We start from the raw sequence: 19012 nt of genomic DNA, 5'->3' as shown, positions 1-19012 counted from the left end.
GGTCATGACCCCAGAATATGAACTGATGAGCAGGGAAATGACACTTTGGAGTCAGAGGGAACAACAGCTGGATCGTATTCATTTATTTTGGGGTCACACAGGCCCGCCTGCCCACTCACACACACACACAAACACACACACACACACACACATACACACACACCAACAGGTATACTGAACTGTGAGGACGTCTGCAGCTCCATGTTTCCACCAGTCGACTGACCTCTGACACATCAGGAAAGTTTCTCTACACATGACACAAATCTGACTGACTTCAAAGGACTGAAGCTGCACAACATTTTTTTGTTTTTGTTATTCAACTTTTATTTTATCAAACAAACAAACAAACCATTTTCGAATCCCACGCAGATTCTCTGAAGCAGACTTGAATCCAGACCTGGATATGTAGACACAGTGTTCAGGATCCACTGATGGAATCCAGGAATCATTTGATTTGGTCAGAAAAGGAGCTTCACTGTTACTGAAGCAAAGCTCTGAAGTCTGTCATTTTTATAAACTGATTCATGGAGTCAAACACCATCTGTCTTTGTCTGGAACAGATCTGCAACCGTTTTAACATGGAACTCTCCTGGTAACCAGTGAGTCACATCCAGAGGAACCCTGGTTCGATGCTGGACTCTCACAGCTCTTCACACTACACATCTTCTGCTGGTTCCTCTGTCACTCACTGCTGGATGAAGCTCTGCTCTCAGTTGTTCTTCCACCTGCAGAGAGAAGAGAGGAGACGATCAGAGTCTCTGTGAAGCAGTGAGGACTTCAGTCCTGTTCAGAGCAGCAGTCAGCAGCTCAGAGCTCATGAAGGACCACCACTGTCACACCAACACAACAAGCCTGTGGCTCCTCTGATTGGCTGACTGTGTGTCCTCTGCTGTCCAATCCTGAAGCTGCTCAGCGTTCTCCTCTCACAGCCTCACTGAGAGTCAAACCCTGGATCTTTGTTCTCACACTGACAGTGTTTAGTCCAAACCTGCTGAAAGCAGCATGGACTCACTCCAACCATCTACTGACCTCAGAGTCTGCAGGCTGCAGTCTGGACTCTGCTGGAGATCAACCAGCTGCCGCACATCTGGAGCCTGCAGCTGGTTCCAACACAGGTCGAGCTCCTTCAAGTGGGAGGGGTTGGACTTCAGAGCTGAGGCCAGAGAAGAACAGCTGATCTTTGACAAACCGCAGCCCCTCAACCTGAATAAAGAGAGAAAGCAGCAGAATCAATGAGGAGGAACCAATCAGATGTGTTGATGGAGAAATGAGCAGCTCCACATTACTGAGTCCTGATCAATGAGCTGCTCTGTTGTTGTGGATCTTCATCACACACATCCCACACACACTTTTGCGCTCAATGACTTCTTTGCTGCTCGAAGGCTGGATTTCCTGTTTCTTTGTGAGACCTGGCTCACCACTGGAGATAACACGCCGTTCTCTGAGCTCTGCCCACCCAACTGCAGTTTTCTAAATTCTCCCCGATCATCAGGGAGAGGTGGAGGCCTTGCCTCCATCTTCAAGACGTCCTTTCACTGTCGCCAGATCCTTCACAACGGCTTTGATAGCTTTGAACTGCAACTTTTTGAACTCAACCTGTCTCCACCTCTTCTGTGTGCAGTGGTCTACCGGCCCCCCAAATTCAATAAGGACTTAATCTCTGACTTTGCTGATTTTGTGTCTGGGCTTGTGGTCAAATATGACAATTTCATTATCTGCGGTGACTTTAATATCCATGTTTGTTGTGTCTCACAGCCTCTGTCCCGGGATTTTTCAAACCTACTTAACTCTTTCAGTCTCGTTCAAGCTGTTAATGGCCCCACCCACGAAAAGGGCCACACTCTCGATCTCATCCTAGCCCATGGTGTCTCCGTCTCCGTTAATGAAATCTGTCCCATGGCTTTCTCTGACCACTCCCCTATTCTGTTTTCTGTCTCACTACAATGCACAGGTAGTTCTTATAAGGCCCTCAAACAGGTTTCTCGCTGTCTCAATGCATCTACTGCCGAGCAATTTTCTGCCGCCTTCAGGGTCTCCCCGGTGTGTAGGCTGCCTCCAGACTCTATAGTCAGTACTCCTGCTGATGACCTTCTTTCTGTGTTCTCTTCAGCTTGCACGTCAATTCTGGACACAATTGCCCCCCTCAAGTTCAAGGGCAAAAAATCTCAGCCCACACCATGGCTGAACGCCACTACACGTGCCCTCAGGCGCGTCTGCAGACGCCGGCTGTATCCCATCTGCCTTCAAGCACGCTGTGGTGCAACCTCTTTTAAAAAAGCCCAACCTTGACCCGTTTACAATGGCAAACTTTAGGCCCATTTCCAAACTGCCCTTCCTCTCTAAAGTTCTTGAGCGTGTAGTTTACACCCAGCTGCAACTGTTTCTAAGAAATAACAACCTCCTTGAAAAATTCCAGTCGGGATTCAGATCTGGCCACAGCACAGAGACTGCCCTCCTGAGTGTCCTGAATGACCTGCTCCTGGCTGCGGACTCAGGTAGCCCTGTGGTCCTGGTCCTCTTGGACCTCACCTCTGCCTTTGATACAGTGGACCACAAGATCTTGCTGTCTCGCCTTGAAAACCTGGGCATCAAAGGTACAGTCCTGGAGTTTTTCCATTCCTACTTGTCTGGTCGGACTTTCTCTGTTCAACTGGGAGACTTCACCTCTTCTGCAGCCCCCCTCTCCTGTGGGGTGCCACAAGGTTCCATCCTAGGCCCCATTCTATTTCTCTTGTATATTCTGCCCTTAGGAGATATCATAAAAAAGCACAATATCTCCTTCCACTGCTATGCAGACGATATCCAGCTGTATCTCCCCTTTAAGGCCGATGACCCCACTGCTCTCCAGCCTTTGCAAAACTGCCTGTCGGACATTAAGGCGTGGCTGTCAGCAAATTTTCTCTTCCTCAACGAGGAGAAGACAGAGGTCATTGTGTTTGGCAAAACCCCTTCAGCACTCAACACCAACACCCTGGGTTCTCTCGCCAGTTACTCTAAGTCAGCGGTTAAGAATCTGGGTGTGTTCTTAGACAGTTCTTTTAAGTTTGAGCACCAGATCAGTGCAGTTGTGAAAAGAAGCTTTTTTAACCTGAGGACCCTGGCAAAGATTAAAGCGTACCTTCCCCAGGCAGGGTTAGAGCAGGCCCTCCACGCCTTTGTCACATCCCAACTGGACTACTGCAATAGTCTCTACACCGGCATAGGAAAAGCCCAACTTCACCGCCTGCAGTTAGTCCAGAACGCGGCCGCTCGACTCCTCACCTGCACTAGCAAACACAATCACATTACTCCGGTTCTTGCTTCCCTCCACTGGCTCCCCATCCGCTACCGCATTGATTTTAAAATTCTCTTAACAGTTTTTAAATCTCTGCATCACCTTGCCCCACCATACCTGGCTGATCTTCTCCTCCCTTTCACCCCGACCAGAGCGCTACGGTCGGCTGACCAGCGCCTTCTTGTCATCCCCAGGTCGAGGTTGAAAACTAGGGGAGACAGAGCTTTTTCTATAGCGGCCCCTCGACTCTGGAACTCCCTTCCCCCCCACATCCGAGCAGCCGAGTCCGTAGGGATTTTCAAATCTCACTTGAAGACGCACCTCTTTTCGCTGGCCTTCAATTAGTTCTGAGTTTGCTTTTCTGATTCTTTTTATGAATTTTATGCATTTTTAATGTCTTTTTGCACTATGTGAAGCACTTTGATGCGGCTAAGCCGTTTGTAAATGTGCTCTATAAATAAAGCTGACTTGACTTGACTTGACTTGGCATCATCCACATGTCAGCACAACATTCACACTCCTCCTCATGTCCACACACACCAGTCAGCTGCTGCTGAGCTCAGTCCACTCTCTCACTGCAGGATCAGAGTCTCAGATCACAGCTGCTGACAAACATTTCTCCTTCTACAACAGGAACAGACAGTCAACTGACCTCAGAGTCTGCAGATGACAGAGTGGACTCTCCAGAAAACCACACAGCTGCTCAACTCCTGAATCCTGCAGATCAGGGTTCCGACTTAGGTCCAGATGTTCCAGATGTTTCAGGAGGGAGGGGTTGGACTTCAGAGCTGAGGCCACAGAAGAACAGCTGATCTCTGACATCCTGCAGAACTCCAGCCTGAAATAAGATGAGAGAAAGAAGTGAGATTAGAGGACAAAGTGTGATGTTGAAGCCATTGCGAGCTGAAGAAGGTTCAGACTGGAAGAGTTTAGAAATGTAAAGTCCAAACAGCTGAAGCCAACAGGAGGAGAAGAGCTCTTTTCAGACACATCTCAGGTCTCCAGCTCACACAGCAGCTGCACACCGAGGACTTCTGCTCTTTTTCATGGACACACATGAGCTGAGTTTAACAACAAACACCAGGAAACAAAGCAAAGTTTACTCTGACTGGACAACTCTGCATTCTTTGACTCCAACAGATTCTACCTTCAGACAGTGAACTGACCTCAGAGTCTCCAGTTGACAGTTTGGACTCTCCAGTCCAGAACACAGAATCTTCATTGATGAATCATTCCGTCTGATGAAACTCAGGTCCAGATGTTTCAGATGGGAGGGGTCAGACTTCAGAGCTGAGGAGAGCACTTCACACTCAGAATCAGAGAGGTAGTAGATACCACAAACTCTGTAAGGAGACAGAGAGAAGACAGGAAGCTGCTATGAGAGAGGACACTTAGTTGGATTTCTCCTGTTTGACATCAGGGACTCTTTCATAGACCAAGCGTGACACACCTGCACTGCAGGTTCATGTGAAATTAACTTGCTTGGCCTTTTGAATCTTGATCAGTATGGCATCAAACTCCAGATGACAAAAACAAAGAAATGAATACATTTTATTAACTGTTTATTAGCAACATAACCAGCTTCTGCGTTCAAATTCAACAGATGACACTGAGCAGCTGGACAGGAGGAGGGAGAGGAGGTGGTTTGTGACCTGGGGACTGAGGAGGGGGAGGATGCAGGGCGACAGCTCCTCACGAGACAGAGAGGTGGGAGAAGTGAGAAGAGACGGGCCCACGTCCAGAGGTAGGACCAGCCCTTTTTAAATGTATCAGCTGGTGTGTTCTTAAGATCTAATATGACATTATACAACCTACAAATCAGACCTTTGGATGGTTTAAGTGATAATATATTGTCCATTATATTTGCTTGTGAAAACACTTGAACAGTTGACAGTTGTGTGGTGAGAAAATGTCATATCTGTCAATGACGAAAGAAATCAGTGTTGCGAAGGTTAAATTTCTCTTTCAGCTGTGCAGACAACGCCACAGTACCATCTACTAACAAACCATTAAAACGTTTGACCCCTTCTCGGTGCCACTTCTGAAAGCCTGCATCAATGACAGACGGCTTAAATAAATGATTGTTTAGAATAGGGCACCAGAGAGAGAAACCATCTGGGCCAAACAGTTTCCTGAATTGAACCCAAACCTTAAGTGTATTTTTGACCACAAGATTGTCAAATATTGTAAGGGGGGAGGTCAAGGCAGAGCAGAACCCGCTGACGCTAAGTGAGAGCAATTTGGTGAAAAGATTTCTAATGCTACCCAGTCAGGACAGTCCAGCTGATCGTAATAGTGGAACTATTGTACTAGACACCTTAGGTGAGCAGCCCAATAGTAAAAGCGAAAATTGGGAAAACCAAGGCCCCCCTCAAGTTTAGATTTTTGCCCTGCCAGATGTAAGAGTTTATGATTGAGTCCAGCTGTTAAAAAAAGAGATTTGGGACAAAAATGGGTAATGTTTGGAAGAGGTATAAGAATTTAGGTAGAATAACCATTTTGACAGAGTCCACACGCCCCACTAAAGACATTGATAAGGGTGACCACTGTCACATCAGCCACCTTGTCTGGTTTAATAAAACAGTGACATTTTCTTTGAACAAGTCCTTGTGCTTTTTAGTAACTGTAACCCCAAGATATGAAAGTTCATGATATTCGATCTTAAAATTCAGATGGGAAAAGTCCAGATGTCGTGCCTGGTCATTAATCGGGCGTAACTCACTCTTGTTGAAATTTAATTTGTAGCCTGAGATTGTTCCAAAGTTGTTTAGCAGTGCCAAGGCATTAGGAATAGAGTCATCCGGATCGGACACATAAAGCAGGTGGTCGTCGGCATAAAGGTGTGCGCCACACCGCCTCTCCAGATTCCAGAAATTTTATTGCAGGTCCGTAGTGCTATAGCGAAAGGTTCTATGGCGAGGTCAAAAGGCATTGGACTCAAAGGGCATCCTTGGCGAGTACCACGGTGCAAATTAAATGGCCTGGAGAGTTGGGAGTTGGGACGAATCATGGCAGTAGGGTGAGAATAGAGCAATCTAATCCATGAAATAAAAGCGGGCCCAAACCCGAACTTTTCCAGCACAGCGAACAGGTACGGCCACTCAACACGATCGAATGCTTTCTCTGCATCCATTGAGACAACACATTCTGGTTGATCCTCATGGAATATAGAATATTACAAAGGTGTCTAATGTTAAAATAGGATTGCCTGTTTTTAATAAAACAAGTCTGATCTTTGGATATAATTATCGGAAGGATGTTCTCCAACCTGCGAGCCAATATTGAAGCAAGTACCTTAACGTTCGTGTTGAGAAGTGATATGGGTCTGTCGGAGGTGCAGTTTGTGGCATCCTTTCCTTTCTTTGCTATGAGTATAATGCACGCCTCCAAAAAGGACTGAGGTAGGTAGCCCTTTTGAGAAGACTCAGAAAAAACTGAGCAAAGTAATGGTGAGAGAGTCTCTGAAAATGTTTTGAAAAATTCGGATGGAAATCCGTCAACACCGGGGCTTTTGTATGATTGCATTGTATTTATTTAACAATTAAAAAAAAAAAAAAAAAAATTTACGTGTTAACGTTTCCAGTTTAACACGTCATGATTTTTTTTAACAATACACGATTTTGAAAGGGGGACTGACCGCCACCTCCACCATTTCTGTTTCCTGTGGCTAATGCTAAACTGCTACAGGCGAGCTGCAGATGTTAAAGAAAAGGAATTGTGCTATTAAATGAACAATTCCTCCATGAAGAAAATATTGAATGGTTCTCTGAGAAACAAAGTGATACGTATACTATTTGTGAAGCATTTGTGCACCGTGCACGAATGTGCCCCCTGAACAAGACTGACTGCTTGAGATTATCGATATACTAAAATGACTAATCTGTAAGGGTTATTATTGACAATGTTTAACAGCAAATTCATTTAAAGTATTTTACACCTAAATGTTCTCAGTATCATTTTCACTAAATCAGTAATCAACTGAAACTATAGAATGAAAAATTGAGCTTTTAATAGCTGAATAAGAACCATTTCATGTAGGGATGTCCAGATCAGGTTTTTTTGCCACCGAGTCCGAGTCCTATCATTTTGGGTATCTGCCGATTCCGAGTCCCGATCCGATTTTTTTTCTAATATAGTAAAATATGTACATTATCTATAAAAAAAACCAAAAAATCTTATGAAAAGTTCTCCTTTTTTATTTTCTGAACGTCAATTCAAAACAACACAAAAAATCTCTGTAATTACATCTTTCTGAAGCACGGAAAACCTAAATACATCTCATTTAACCCATTAAAGCCAGGCACACATTACCGCTGAAGCATGCTTCAGTGTGCAGCAGTGGCCAGAAGAGTTCAATACAAAGTTAGAAGGCAGTGCAACAACACGATCTGGACCCGGAAACAGGATCAGTTATGCATATGCGCGAGTTTGATGCATTTCATTGCCCAAGAAACAGCTGATTAGCGCAAAGAAGAAGAAAAAAGACCCGGCGTCAATGGTAGAACTGTGCAACAGCGCTTCCGGGTTTAATGATAGAATTGCGCAACAACGCCACTACCGTCAATGCGTCCCGGCTTCAATGGGTTAAAAAGGAAATTAAAGAAAAAATAAACATCTGCATTCAACCGAGTCCAGATCGAGAGGAAACTTCCGATCCCGAGCGAGTCCGTAATCACGTGATTGGGGCCGATTTCCGATCATGTGATCGGATCAGGACATCCCGAGTTTCATGTTTTGTGCTCCATAATCTGACAAATTGACAATCAAGATCTTTTGTTGCAGCTTGAGTTTCTTCATGATGGATCATTGAGGAACATCTCCACAGAGTAACTACAGGAAGTACCTTCTACAAACATCACTGAGATATTGATCAGGACATGTGGACTCACCGAAACGTCCTGGAGTTCCTCACAGCTGGGATCAGTCTCCCTCGTCCCTCCCTTGATGTGTTGTACTTGTTCAGGTCCAACTCCTCCAGGACTTGGTCTGACATCTGCAACATGTAGGCCAGAGCTGAGCAGTGGATCTCAGAGAGTTCCTTCTCTGATCTGTTCTCTGACTTCAGGAACTCTTGGATCTCCTGATGTACTGAGAGGTCCTTCATCTCCATCAGACAGTGGAAGAGGTTGATGCTTCTGTCTGGAGACATTTTATCACTGTTGATCCACTTCAGGTTCTGGATGACTCTCTGGATGGTTTCTGGACTGATCTCTGTCTGACCCAGCAGACCTTCTAAGAGTCTCTGGTTGGATTCCAGAGAGAGGCCATGAAGGAAGCGGACAAACAGGTCCAGGTGGCCGTTCTGACTTCTGAGGGACTTCTGAAGGACTTTCTTCAAGAATTTGTCCAGAGACTGGAAAGCATCATCATCACCATCATCATCATCATCATCACCATCATCATCATCCTCGATCTGAAAGATCCAAGATGCAAATGCAAAATCCTCATCCTCCTCTCCGATGAAGGTCCCCAGTACATCTGTCTTCCTGTTGGTGAAACAGTGGAACATGAAGACTGCAGCCAGAAACTCCTGAACACTCAGATGGACGAAGCTGTAAACGACTTTCTGGAAGATCACAGACTCTCTTTTGAAGATCTGAGTCCAGATTCCAGAGAACAGTGAGGCCTCAGTCACATCCAGACCACACTGCTCCAGGTCTTCTTGGTAGAACACCATGTTTCCTTTCTCCAGATGTTCCAAGGCCATCCTGCCCAGCTTCAGAATTAGCTCCCTGTCAGCCTCCGTCAGCTCCCGTGGACCCGTCTCAGGTCCTTCGTGGTACTTGAGCTTCTTCCTGTGTGTCTGAACCAGCACAAAGTGGGAGTACATGTCAGTCAGGGTCTGGGGCAGCTCTCCTCTCTGCTCGCTGCTCAACATGTGCTCCAGAACTGTAGCAGTGATCCAGCAGAAGACTGGGATTCCACACATGATGTGGAGGCTCCTGGATGTCTGGATGTGGGAGATGATTCTGCTGCTCAGCTCCTCATCACTCAGCCACCTCCTGAAGTACTCCTCCTTCTGGGCGTCAGTGAAGCCTCGCACTTCTGTCAGTCTGTCCACACATGTTGGAGGGATCTGATGGGCCGCCGCCGGTCGGGAAGTGATCCAGACCCGAGCCGAGGGCAGCAAATCCCCCCGGATGAGGTTAGTGAGCAGCAGGCTGACTGAAGACTGCTGGGAGACGTCAAGCAGCCGCCGGCTGCTGCTGAAGTCCAGAGAAAGTCTGCTTTCATCCAGGCCGTCCAAGATGAAGAGCAGCTTGCAGACAGCCAGCTCCTCTGCCGTCAGCTTCTGGAGCGTGGGATGGAAAACAGCCAGCAGCGAGAGGAGACTGTACGGCCGCTCTCCCAGCAGGTTCAGCTCCCTGAAGGAGAGCACCACCAGCACACTGACATCCTGGTTCTCCAGGCCCTCGGCCCAGTCCAGACTGAACTTGAGCACCGAGAAGGTTTTTCCACTGCCGGCCACGCCGCTGGTCAGAACCACTCGGATGTGTCTGAGCTGCTGGGCCGAGGCTTTGAAGATGTCCTGAACCCTGATGGCAGTGTGATGGAGGCTCTCCTTCCTGGAAGCTGTCTCCAGCTGCTTCAGCTCAGGTTCCCTCTGAAGCTCCTCACTGAGTCCCTCTGTGATGTGGAGCTCAGTGTAGATCCTGTTGAGGAGGCTTCCTCCTCCTGCTTCATCACTTCCTTCAGTCACACGTTCACATCGCCTCCTCAGACTCTTCTTATGTTCTTCTAGAAGCTGCTGCAGACCAACACCTGCTCAGAGACAACAACAACAATCAGACTGCACACAAACAACAAGCTTCCATGACTCTACAACACAACAACAAGTCCAGTGAAGACAAACCAGTCCCTCAGAGACACATGTCCACTCTTACTTGGTGCAGCGACGCTTCTGGATCTTTCTGGCTGCTCCTCACAGACATCACTGCTCTTCTTCTCTCTGTGGACACCAAGCAACATTTACTCTGAGCAACACAACACAGCAAAGACACAAAGATCAAGTTTGATATAAATCCGTGTATCATTCGTTCAATTGATATTCAATTAAGAATCAAAAAACAAAATATTGAAAAATGAGTCGTTTTTCCTTTTTTTATTTTTAAAATAAAAACAAATAAATGAAAATTGGTTTGTTTTTCAGTGTCCCGTTTGTTAAGACAGATCAAATAAAGGAAAGTTGAAATACGGCCGCAGAGCAGACTTTAATGTGATTTTTCAATTTCTTCGATCTCCGTGACCCGGAAGTTCTATCGTCTGTGTTTTGGTTTTTGCCCGGCGGGAAAGTGGGCGGGTCACGGGACCCTGTAGTCCAGCACACACTACAGAAGGATCAGGCCGAATTTTGCCCCGATCTTCTCCTCTCGACCGAAGACAAGGTCCGGGAGTATGCTAATGAGTTCGGTCCGATCTTCGTGTAGTGTGCGGTGTGTTCAGAGAGATGTTTTCCGATCGGAGCCTCTCGGGAGGCGTCGGAAGGGGAGATCGTAGATAATGAACATGTTGAATATTTCTGATCGCAAATCCTGTGGAGTGTGGTGCTCTGAGAGGCGCCGATCAGCTGAGAGCTGACCTGTCCACACCCTCGGAATAAAGCTCCCTGATTGGCTGGTGCTGCTGCTTAAAAAAAATAATCCCCTCTCAGCTGTCAGAGATGGAGACATACGTGAAATATATTCACTATATGACAGTGAAAGAGAAAAGTCAGAACTCCTAAACTCAGCCGTGCAGAAAGTGAGAGGTTAATCCTCAATACCTGTATCGCTCCTGGATGAACTGTATTTCCTCCATTCAGACCCAAACTCCGATCTGCATTGCAAGTCCTACATTAACCATCACGGAAGAATGAGGGAAAAAAATAAATGAAAAAAAAAACAACAACTTTAATATCCTGACTCCGTGCCTTCAGAGAGAAGAGCGACGCATAATGAAATGTACCTAATCAAAGCTCAACGAGATTTTGTTCTGGTATAAACTATCCAATCTGGGGACAAAAAGAATGATTTAAGATATTTAGTGATTCAAAAAAGTACCACAGACTGCTACTAATAACTTTATTCTACTGCTCCACAAGTAAAAAAAAAAACAACAACAAAAAAAAAAAACGCACATATTTTAAATCATTCTTTTTGTCCCCAGATTGGATAGTTTACACCAGAATAAAAACTCCTTGAGCTTTGATTAGGTAAGTTTAATTATTCGTTGCTCCTCTCTCTGAAGGCGGTGAAAGTTTTTTTCTTCTTTTTTTTCCATGATGGTTAATAGTGGAGATGAAGTCAAACATTGGGATTATTGCAGGACTGGCGATGCAGATGAATGAGCACTACACTACAGCACACTACACGAAGATCGGACCCGAACTCATTATCATACTCCCAACAGTCGGACCTTGTCTGCTTAGGTCAGGAGGAGAAGATCGGGGCAAAATTCAGCCTGATCATCCTGTAGTGTTCTGGACTTAAACTGGCCCACAGGGTCCCGTGACCCGCCCACTTTCCCGCCGGGCAAAAACCAAAACACAGACGATAGAACTTCCGGGTCACGGAGATCGAAGAAATTGAAAAATCACATTAAAGTCTGCTCTGCGGCCATATTTCAACTTTCCTTTATATGATCTGTCTTAACAAACGGGATACTGAAAAACAAACCAATATACGACTCATTTTTCAATATTTTGTTTTTTGATTCTTAATTGAATATCAATTGAACGAATGATACACGGATTGATATAACCTAGTAGAAATTCACACGTTTGAATGAATGACCTAAGTATTGAATGATAAGTTCTGTGTTCTGTGTTCTGTGTTCTGTGTGTCTGTGTGTCTGTGTGTGTGTGTGTGTGTGTGTTCTTGTATTTCTATCCTTGTCGGGGCCAAATGTCCCCACAAGGATAGCAAAACCTGGAACGACGTGCCTTGTGGGGACCTTTTTCCGGTCCTAAGTAGGAGAAACAGTGTTTTCTTGACCATGTTGTTGTTACTGAAAAAAGTAAAAGTGCAAAAACATTTCTTTAGGGTTAGGCTTTGTTGTGGTGTGGGTTAGGGTTAGGGTAAGGGTCAGGGTTAGGGGCTAGACATGAATGGGAGTCAATGGACGGTCCCCACAAGGATAGAAATACAAGACTGAGCGTGTGTGTGTGTGTGTGTGTGTGTGTGTGTGTGTGTGTGTGTGTGTGTGTGTACTCAGTGGTACGAATGAGACATCAAACCTGTTGATGTTTGAACTGACACTGGTTTGAATGTATGTGTGCAGATGGACCTGGGGACAGGTGGTGGGGGCAACTTCCCCTAGAATTGTTCAACACCAACCCCCCCCCCCCCCCCCCCCCCAACTTTCCCAGGACAAGGGGACAAACATAAAACAGAGGATTAATGTCACAGCACCACACTGCAGAGAGCCTGCATTACCAGGCTTCAGTGAGCGCTGCAGCACTGCCAGCTCTGACCGGGCTTCTCCGCTCTCAGCAGCGGAGCAGACGGGCTAAAGCTGCCCTCCAGCAGGACCTGCAGCTCCGCCTCCCCTGCAGCCGACAGAGGGTCTGGACCGACGCGGACCGGACCTCTTTTCTTCACGTGAACCTCCAAAACGAGTCATCTGAATTTCTACTGGACGTCGCAGAGATGGACTGAGTTGGATCCATCCGCAGGGGTGAAAGTAAGATAAGATTCTTGCAGGAACTGTGCAACTCAAAAAAATTTTTTAGTTTGCGCGCAAAGCGTGCGAGCATAGTACAAAACAGATATTGATAAAGCCTGCTTTTTTGACATCCTTGAAAGCATAGTGTATTTTTAACTGTTTTAATTTTATTTTGAATTTGTAATTATCATACATATTGTGTTGGCGGCCTCGTCATGATGGAGGTAACTACTGCTGAGGACTACTGCCCTGTTGCTCAACCGACGCTTTTGTTGTTGTGACAACTAATATATGCTGGGAGCATGTTACTCACACCAAACAATGTCAGCACAGAGCCCACGTCACTCTCACACCGACCCTTCTCACTGTTGGTCCAACATAACGTAAATGAAACTTAACATAAAAAGACCGGAAGACAGCATCAACACATAGAAAAACAATAACTTAACACACCTACAACAACGAAGTACATTTTAACAAATTTTAACACAAAATACATCTTGAAATGGCCCGAACAATCCCCTCCCATGATGCCTTGCGGCACCAAACAGTATGGCGGCCCCCAGCGGCGCCTGCCGCCGCAAAAATTATATATATATATATATATATATATATATATATATATATATATATATGTATACATGTTGTTTTTAGTTAAAAAAATGTTTCTTTGCATTTTTGACCTGTCCTGGTTGTCTCTTGAGATGGGGACGGGGGGGAGTGTCCTTACATCACCTAGGCAACCAGCCATCCAATGAAAAGAACGCATTGAGTTTACCCCACTTCCACTTGTGCTTGTTTGCGGAAGGAGTGATGCTGCTTGCATGACAGAGAGATGGAGAATATTTTACGATGCGTGAACCCTCACAATTTATTAGTTGTGGATTTATGTTTTGTTTATTTTGCAAAAATGACTACCCTGTTGTCTGCAAAAAACACACAACAGTGGACATTGGATTAACGTTACGCTACAGCGAGAGACTGCCGCTACAAGCTGCAACCTGTCACGGTAAGCGAGTGCTCCAGTGCTCGTCAGGCGCATTAACCTTGTTCAACACGTCACAGACGATGTCGTCTGGAGATGAGTTTTATGTATTCATCAATTTTACACTTATTTCGGTAAAATTTGCTTGGAAAAAAAAGGGCTCGCTTTGTATGCATGAGTGAAAGTTGCTTTTCAGAGGCGTTCCGGGGCGTTCCTGTAGAAGAGGCCAGTGTATTTCTTACCGGCACGGCGTTCCGGCTTACTTTCACCTATGTCCATCCGTCGGATGCGCGCACGGGCCCACGCCCACACACATGCACACATGGACACATTTGGCTGAAACTCATTCACACAGTTCAGACTCTGTGCTCCAAATTTAACTGGAACAATATAATATTATTCAACCTAAACTGTATGAATGTGTGTGTGTGTGTGTGTGTGTGTGTGTGTGTGTGTGTGTGTGTGTGTGTGTGTGTGTCCACATGTGTTTAGAGGGGGTGAGAGTGGAGGTGGTTCAGAGTGGGTTGAAGGTGGATAGTTCAAAGTTCATAGTTCATTCTATTCATTTGTCCCTTGAAGGGCAGTTTGGTTTGCAGCGGATTCACATTCAGACATAACATAAAAACATAAATGATAATATGAGCAGTATATCAAATCAAATCAAACCTTATTTGTAAAGCACTTTTCATATTTTTAAAAATAACGCAAAGTATAGACTTTGTTGCACAGTTAGTTCCAGTACATAAAAGTAGATGAACAAAGGTTCAGAGAGGGTTGAATGTGAAGGTAGTTTAGAGGGGGATGAAGGAAAAACCTTCAACATGAAAGAAAACCTTTTTATTTCGTGCTGCTTTTCCTGAGTGATTTTACTGCTGACTGCTTTTACTGTTTACACTGTCTTAGTGTTCTTGTATTGTCTTTATCATTGTTTTGTCTTCTTGTTAGTGCACTTTGGGATTTATCCACAAATGTAAAGTGCCTTATAAATAAAATCCATCATTATTATTATTATAAGGTGGAGGTGGTTCAGAATGGGCTGAAGGTGGAGATGATTCAGAGTGAAGGTGGAGGTTCGGTCAGCGAGACATTAAATCTCACTCAGAAAATTTCAATAACCTCTTTCTATCAGAACATAACTGCATCCTATTAGTCATGCTTAACTTGGATTTTCATAATAAAAGCATATGGTAATTATTAAATTTTTTCACGATTGTTAACACACAAAAATCTAAACTTTGGCATAATTTGCACAACCTTAACTTCACATACCTTTCGTTCGACCCGAATTGTCAGGACTTCACACTCCCTTATGACTCTGCTACACACTGACTTTCCTTCTTTACACTGTGACACCATTCCCACATCACCTTGTGGTCTAAACACTACACACTATTTTCAGTTGTTGCACACATCTCTCATGTAAAAGCTCACAGCTTCAACCTACAGTACACTCTGCAGCCAACTGCACATTAACTTGTTGTCAAAACACTACAAACAATGTTCTGTGGCTTCACACACTTCTCATGTCACATCTCAGTGGTATCAAACTAAAACACACAAGTGTTCGAAACTCAACAAATTCAGGTCAGTACACTGGATACCAGGGGTCGGCAACTGGTGGTCCGCAACTGGATTCCCACACACATGCACGCACGCACACACGCACACACGCACCCCCCCGGGCCCACGAGCGGATGCACGCCCCCCAAATGGACGGCCTCCGCCCACCGCGCCACGGATGTATGCCTCGGCCGGCGGTACAAACCCCCCCCCCCCCCCCGCGCCGTGGATGTATGCCTCCGTAGCTCCCGCTGTTATGAATATATTATTTTGGTAACACTTTACTTGAAGCACCCGGTATAACACATTGTAAGTAGTTATAAAAACTCATAAAAGATCACAATGCTTTATAACCAACTACACACCATAGGATTATGGTTAGGGTTAGGGTTAGGGTTAGGTCCTGATGTTATGATGCATGTTGATCATTTATGAGTATTTATAACTATAGTTATACAGTGCTATAATGTACTGATAATGTGTTACACAGAGGTGCTTCAAGTAAAGCGTGACCATTATTTTCATAGATGAGGCTGGGTTTACTGTAATAGGCCAGCAGGCCATTGTTGGGGTCCCCGGCCAGCGTGGTGGGAGCATAACTGTGTGTGTAGCAATAAATCACCATGATGTCCTGCACCGCCATGGACATCTGGGTGCCTATAACACAGACTTGCTGCTGGCCTTCCTTGATAACCTCCACGAACAACTTGTTCCACCAGGTCACACTAATGATCCTCAAAGAATGACTGATGTTGTCCTCTGGGACAGTGTGCGTTTCCACCGGACTCTGCTTGTACATCAGTAGTTCCAGGACCAGTCACACTTTACGGTGTTATTCCTCCCGCCGCACTCTCCATTCCTCAACCCCATAGAGGAGTTCTTCTCTGCTTGGAGGTGGAAGGTGTGTGAGCGAAACCCCCAGACCCAGGTCCCACTCATCCAGGCCATGGAAGGAGCCTGTGGGGACGTCAGCCTGGAGTCCATTCAGGGGTTCATGCGCCGCTCAAGGCGGTTCTTCAGAGATGTCTCCATAGGGAGAACATGGCCTGTGATGAGGACGAGGCCTCTGGCCTGACAGGAACCAAAGGCATGATGATGCTTGATCATGATGATTCCTCAACTATGTCCAAAAATACAACATTTTTGGCTGCATATTTCGGTGCTGTTTTAAGTTTTAATTTTTTTTATGAAAAAAGTAGGCTGCATTGAGTCATTTTTACGAAAGGAGAAATATCTTATTTTCCAGAGTCACTGTCATTCATATGGTGTGTTCCATTTTACAATAGTGTTTTTAGTTTTGCACTACAATGTGCTGTAAATGCTTGGTAGTGTGCAGCAAAAGCTGACTTGTGTGTGCTCACTGAATGGTATGTGAAATACGACTGTGTGCAGCACATGAAAACATGAGTTCCATTTTGTGAACAAAATGTAGAGATTTGATGGCAAGAGTGTTCTTGCAAAGGGAGTGTCAGGTTTAGCATTTTGTGTGCAGTTTTCAGTTTTGTGTGTGCAGTATTGAGAAAGCTGATATTGTATTAAGAAATGTGTGTTAACAATCGTGAAAAACTGTAAATTAAACTCACACATGACTTTTTTTTTTTCCTGGAGGTCAGCAGCCAGTGTCAGATGAGGTCAAAGGTCACTTCCAGCCTGCTCCCAGCACTCAGCCAGTCTGCTGCTGAACTCTCCATCAGGTCAGTCACACTGAGACTCTGTTTGACAGCAGCAGCAGCTCGGAATCACTGATGGACTTTTACCAGCAGCTGGTGAGGAGCTCAAGGAACTCTGGGAGTTTTCTCAAAGTCACATTCAGTCACAAAGTGTCTCCATTCTGACTGGATCAGAATCTGTCATAACACACTCAACGCTTTGGAATTATCAGGTTCTGGATCAAACACAGTCAATACACACTGATATTGAGGAAAAAAAAAGAGAAACAAACAGTTTCTTACTTTGAGTCTGAAGGTCCAGGTTCAACACTGAAGACTGGAGGAAGATTTTTAGACCGGTCACTCTTCAGAGACAACCTGCTGGATCCTGAAGACTCTGCTGAGTGTCTGAGCTGCTGATCTCTATACACACACACACACACACACACACACACACACACACACACAGTAATTCAATATCTTAATCATAAAACACAACAGTAAGGAGATGAACCAGGTCAAAGGTCAGACCCTCAAAGCCCAGTAATATTTGTGGACTCTGACGTCTCTCACCTGTCCTCAGACTCTGATCTGTCCTCCTCTTCATCCACAGTAGACATGTTCGGTCTGAGAGAGAAAGCAGCAACAAGGATCAGGACACACCTCTTATAACGATACACACACGCACACGCACGCACACACAGAGAGAGAGAGAGAGAGAGAGAGAGAGAGAGAAGAGAGAGAGAGCGCAAATGATTCACTGTTTGTCAGCAGTTAAAGACTTACTGTCAGTTTCAGATCTCATAGAAACTTTATTTCAAACAGAAAAAAAAGTAAAAGCATGCACTCAGAGTAAATGCTCAACATAAAGCGTGAAATCAATCCCATGTGAGGAGTTGGACTCTAATATAGTTGCTCAAACTTGTCTAAACTCTGGAGACGCAGTGAGACACTGAGGCTCATTAAAACTCACCTTTTCCTCACCAGCAGTCAGGATGGAGCAGAGATCTCTGGAGACACAGACAGAGTTTCACACGTCTGGAGTTAGAACGCTGGTTTGACAGCAGAACAATCAGAAGAATGAAACAAACCTAGAAAAGTAACTCCACAACACATTGAGGAAGTCTTCTCTCCAGCAGTGAACAGGGAATGTGGGCGGAGCCTCAAACAGCAGGTTGCCAGGTCTGACACTAAATTCAGCCTCAGAGCTCAAAACTGACTCACAAAACCATGTTTAATGTCCAGCAGTGCTGCTCCCAGCACACTGGATTCTAATGTTAAAAACACCTTGATCATTCAGTGAGCATCATTTAACCCTTTGGAGAGACTCCAACCAGGGTTTGGAGGTGAAACTGATCACATTTTAAACTGATTTCAAGACTCAAAAGTTTAAAACAATCTTTAAAGAGGCTCACATTCTGACTTCATGTCTTTAAAAAGCCTTCACCGTCTTGTCGTCTCATCCTGATCACTGCACGGTGTTAATGTCCTGCAAGAAACGTCTTTCCATCAGAAAAGTGATGAGTTTTTATTGATATGGTTCATCTGAAGGTTTAGTATTTTTTTTTTTTTTGAATAGGAATGAAGAAACAGCTGAAGTGCTGTGATCACTGGTCCCATACGATCAAAAACAAGCCCCGACCTCCAGAACACAGCGCTCACAGCCGCTGAAATTTTTTTTGACTCAAACACAAAGAATTGTTCTCTTGATGAACAAAATGGAGCCCTTAAAAATCGCCTTCTCCTCTGTCTCCAGGGCAGTGGGTTTAACGGGTTACAGGTACCTTGCGTCCATTATTCCATGAAGATAAATATGTCACCAAAACAGCAGGAGAGGTTTCAGCATGTTTATTATCAACTCACACAACCTGGGCTCACACTGTCTCCCTCTGGCTCACCAGT

The 19012-nt window shown here is 45.1% G+C and overlaps 1 protein-coding gene across 1 annotated transcript; it reads right to left on the bottom strand.

Annotated features, from left to right (window-relative positions):
* Nucleotides 1–513: 513 nt before the first annotated feature.
* Nucleotides 514–18240, bottom strand: LOC115381120 (NLR family CARD domain-containing protein 3-like). Its single transcript, XM_030082375.1, has 11 exons — nt 18084–18240; nt 17684–17775; nt 17414–17533; nt 15232–15245; nt 12808–12846; nt 8712–10039; nt 8164–8627; nt 4441–4617; nt 3927–4112; nt 1030–1203; nt 514–725 (listed from the first exon to the last, which is right to left on the bottom strand). The coding sequence occupies exons 2-11, from the start codon at nt 17728–17730 to the stop codon at nt 710–712; spliced, it is 2565 nt and encodes an 854-aa protein (XP_029938235.1). The 5' UTR covers nt 17731–17775; nt 18084–18240; the 3' UTR covers nt 514–709.
* Nucleotides 18241–19012: the final 772 nt, after the last annotated feature.

This window comes from Salarias fasciatus, chromosome 3 (assembly GCF_902148845.1).
Source record: "Salarias fasciatus chromosome 3, fSalaFa1.1, whole genome shotgun sequence".
Classification (NCBI taxonomy): Eukaryota; Metazoa; Chordata; class Actinopteri; order Blenniiformes; family Blenniidae; genus Salarias; species Salarias fasciatus.
The sequence above is the reverse complement of the archived record's forward strand: the minus strand, read 5'-3'. Positions and strand labels throughout refer to the sequence as shown.

Coding starts and splice junctions, on each gene's coding strand:
- LOC115381120 (XM_030082375.1), bottom strand. CDS start 17,730: ATGTCTACTGTGGATGAAGAGGAGGACAGATCAGAGTCTGAGGACAG. Junction 10,040..12,807: donor TCGGTCCAGACCCTCTGTCG/GCTGCAGGGGAG, acceptor GTTGTCTCTGAG/CAGGTGTTGGTCTGCAGCAG. Junction 4,618..8,163: donor AGGAACTCCAGGACGTTTCG/GTGAGTCCACAT, acceptor GTCTCCTTACAG/AGTTTGTGGTATCTACTACC.